At 36.7% G+C, this 2,130-nt stretch overlaps 1 protein-coding gene across 10 annotated transcripts in view; it reads left to right on the forward strand.

Moving 5' to 3' along the window:
- LOC107626475 (nuclear pore complex protein NUP160) overlaps window positions 1-2,130 on the forward strand; it is an 11,138-nt gene that overhangs the window by 6,189 nt on the left and 2,819 nt on the right. For 8 of the 10 annotated variants that reach the window (XR_002358241.1, XM_016329363.2, XM_021116756.1 and 5 more), the window contains exons 15-19: window positions 113-300; window positions 740-816; window positions 912-1,243; window positions 1,586-1,654; window positions 1,737-2,055. Coding sequence is in view for 9 of the 10 variants with exons in the window: in XM_016329363.2 (XP_016184849.1) it covers window positions 113-300; window positions 740-816; window positions 912-1,243; window positions 1,586-1,654; window positions 1,737-2,055 (985 nt within the window). In the remaining variant the exon portion in view is untranslated. The remainder of the gene's footprint in view (window positions 1-112; window positions 301-739; window positions 817-911; window positions 1,244-1,585; window positions 1,655-1,736; window positions 2,056-2,130) is intronic. The other 2 variants (XM_021116754.1, XM_021116755.1) reach the window with 1 other exon arrangement.

Below are 2,130 nucleotides of genomic sequence, written 5' to 3' on the forward strand. Positions count from 1 at the left end.
GGGGCTCATCAAAATCAACCCATGGCTCATCCTTTATATTTTATTAGTTTTTTGTACCCTTTTAGTATCTTTACTGAAGGAATACTATATTTCAATTTCATATATTCAACAGCAATTGCTCATGATGGCGGAAGCACATCTTCTAAAGGAGAAGACATCCCAAAGTATTCAAGAATCTGATGGTGGATGGTGCATACGCCAGCATCTTCTAGGATGCTGCCTCCTTGCACAGGTGCAGTGTGGATTGCATACAACACAGAAGGACAACAAGGTTTTTGATGCCATTCGCTGTTTCTTCAGGTGCAATAGTTCACCTTTGAAATATTTGTTTCTATTATTTGGATGATCCAGACTTGCATAAAATGATTTTCTTATTTTTCATAAAATGAAATGGTATTGGAAACTTTTATGACATCCGATACTATAGTAGTGACTACAACTTCCCCCTTTTTTTTTCTTTGACAAATATGGTAATCATATATATTTAAAATCAACTATATGTTTGGGAAAATTCAGTCCTCAAATTTTAAGGAGAGCAAGGACTAATAACTTCTTTGGCTTAAGGGGGAAGATATGAACATGTATGCACCTTCATTTTAAATATCTGAAGCACCTTTGGGGAAAATTCAGCATTTGGAGCAATCAGTCTCCATTGATAGTAGTATTGAAGTCCTCTGCATATATGCTTTTGGTGGCTTAAAATTGTGTCCTGATGCTATTTGTTGGTGTTTTAATTCAGATCTTCATCTGGAAATGGTGCATCCGAGGCTTTGCAGAGTTTGTCTGAAGATGTAGGAATTCCGTATCTTGGTTTTAGTGAGTATCTTTATCTCTAAATTCCAAAGGTCTTCATCAAGCAGATAATCTTAGAACTATTTTTTTTCTTATCAATTCTTATGCTTTCTATGCAGGTGGTTGTGCATCAACGGCTGCTTGGAAGCTTCAATACTATCAATGGGCTATGCAGTTATTTGAACGATATAGTATTAGTGAAGGTGCTTGCCAGTTTGCTCTTGCTGCACTTGAACAAGTTGATGAAGCTATGAAAGATGAGAATAACCCGGTTAATGGATCCATTACAACCACAAGGGGCCGACTATGGGCGAATGTCTTCATATTTGCTTTAGACCTTGGTCGCTATTATGATGCTTATTGTGCAATAGTTTCAAATCCAGATGAGGAGAGCAAATACATCTGCTTGAGGCGTTTCATAATTGTTCTTTACGAACAAGGTGCTATAAAGGTTGGAATTTGGATGAACTGTGAATTTTCTGCTTTTCCTTTGTTAATTTGCTTCTATTTGTTTACCTAAAGAACTTGAGATGATGCAGAAGATACACTGAGATAGATGTGGAATTTTCCATTTTAGAACAATATTTTTTTGGCCATATCCTCACAGGTAGATATAGGTTTGTTTAATTATTTACTTTTAGTGAAGCCTTAGATCATATTATTGAAGATGCACTCTGAAACAAGCCTCTGCCTAACATGAGAAAGCTTTTGTGCATTGTAATGTTTATACTTTCTGTTTTGCATATTTTCTTTAGAATCTTCGCCCAATCTTTTTCGTTTTTGCTCTTCACAGATTCTTTGTAGCAATAAACTTCCCCTTATTGGGCTAGTGGAAAAGGTAGAGCAAGAGCTTGCTTGGAAGGTATGCTTTGATCGAGCAGATTGAATGTTGTAAATTTTGCAGTTTTCTTCCATCCATAGAATGTTTACTGTGTAATATGCAGGCTGAACGATCAGATATTTCTGCAAAGCCAAACTTGTACAAGTTGCTCTATGCATTTCAAATGCATCAGCATAATTGGCGACGAGCAGCAAATTACATGTATATGTATTCAACTCGTTTGAGAACTGAAGCTGCTTCAAAAGATTACCAAGGCAGTTCATTGATGTTGCAAGAGAGGCTGAATGCACTCTCCGCTGCTATCAATTCACTACACCTTGTTCATCCTGCATATGCCTGGATTGATCCACCGGCTAATGGAAGTTCTCTTCTTGGTGAACATTACCCAAGTAAGAAAGCTAAAAGAACACCTGAAGATCATTGTAAGTAGCTTTACAACCAAAGTTGTGGTGCTAGTTTGAATTCATCACTTGTTTCATATTTCTAGCTGAATGAAA

The sequence above is a fragment of the Arachis ipaensis genome, chromosome B02 (assembly GCF_000816755.2).
Source record: "Arachis ipaensis cultivar K30076 chromosome B02, Araip1.1, whole genome shotgun sequence".
NCBI lineage: Eukaryota > Viridiplantae > Streptophyta > Magnoliopsida > Fabales > Fabaceae > Arachis > Arachis ipaensis.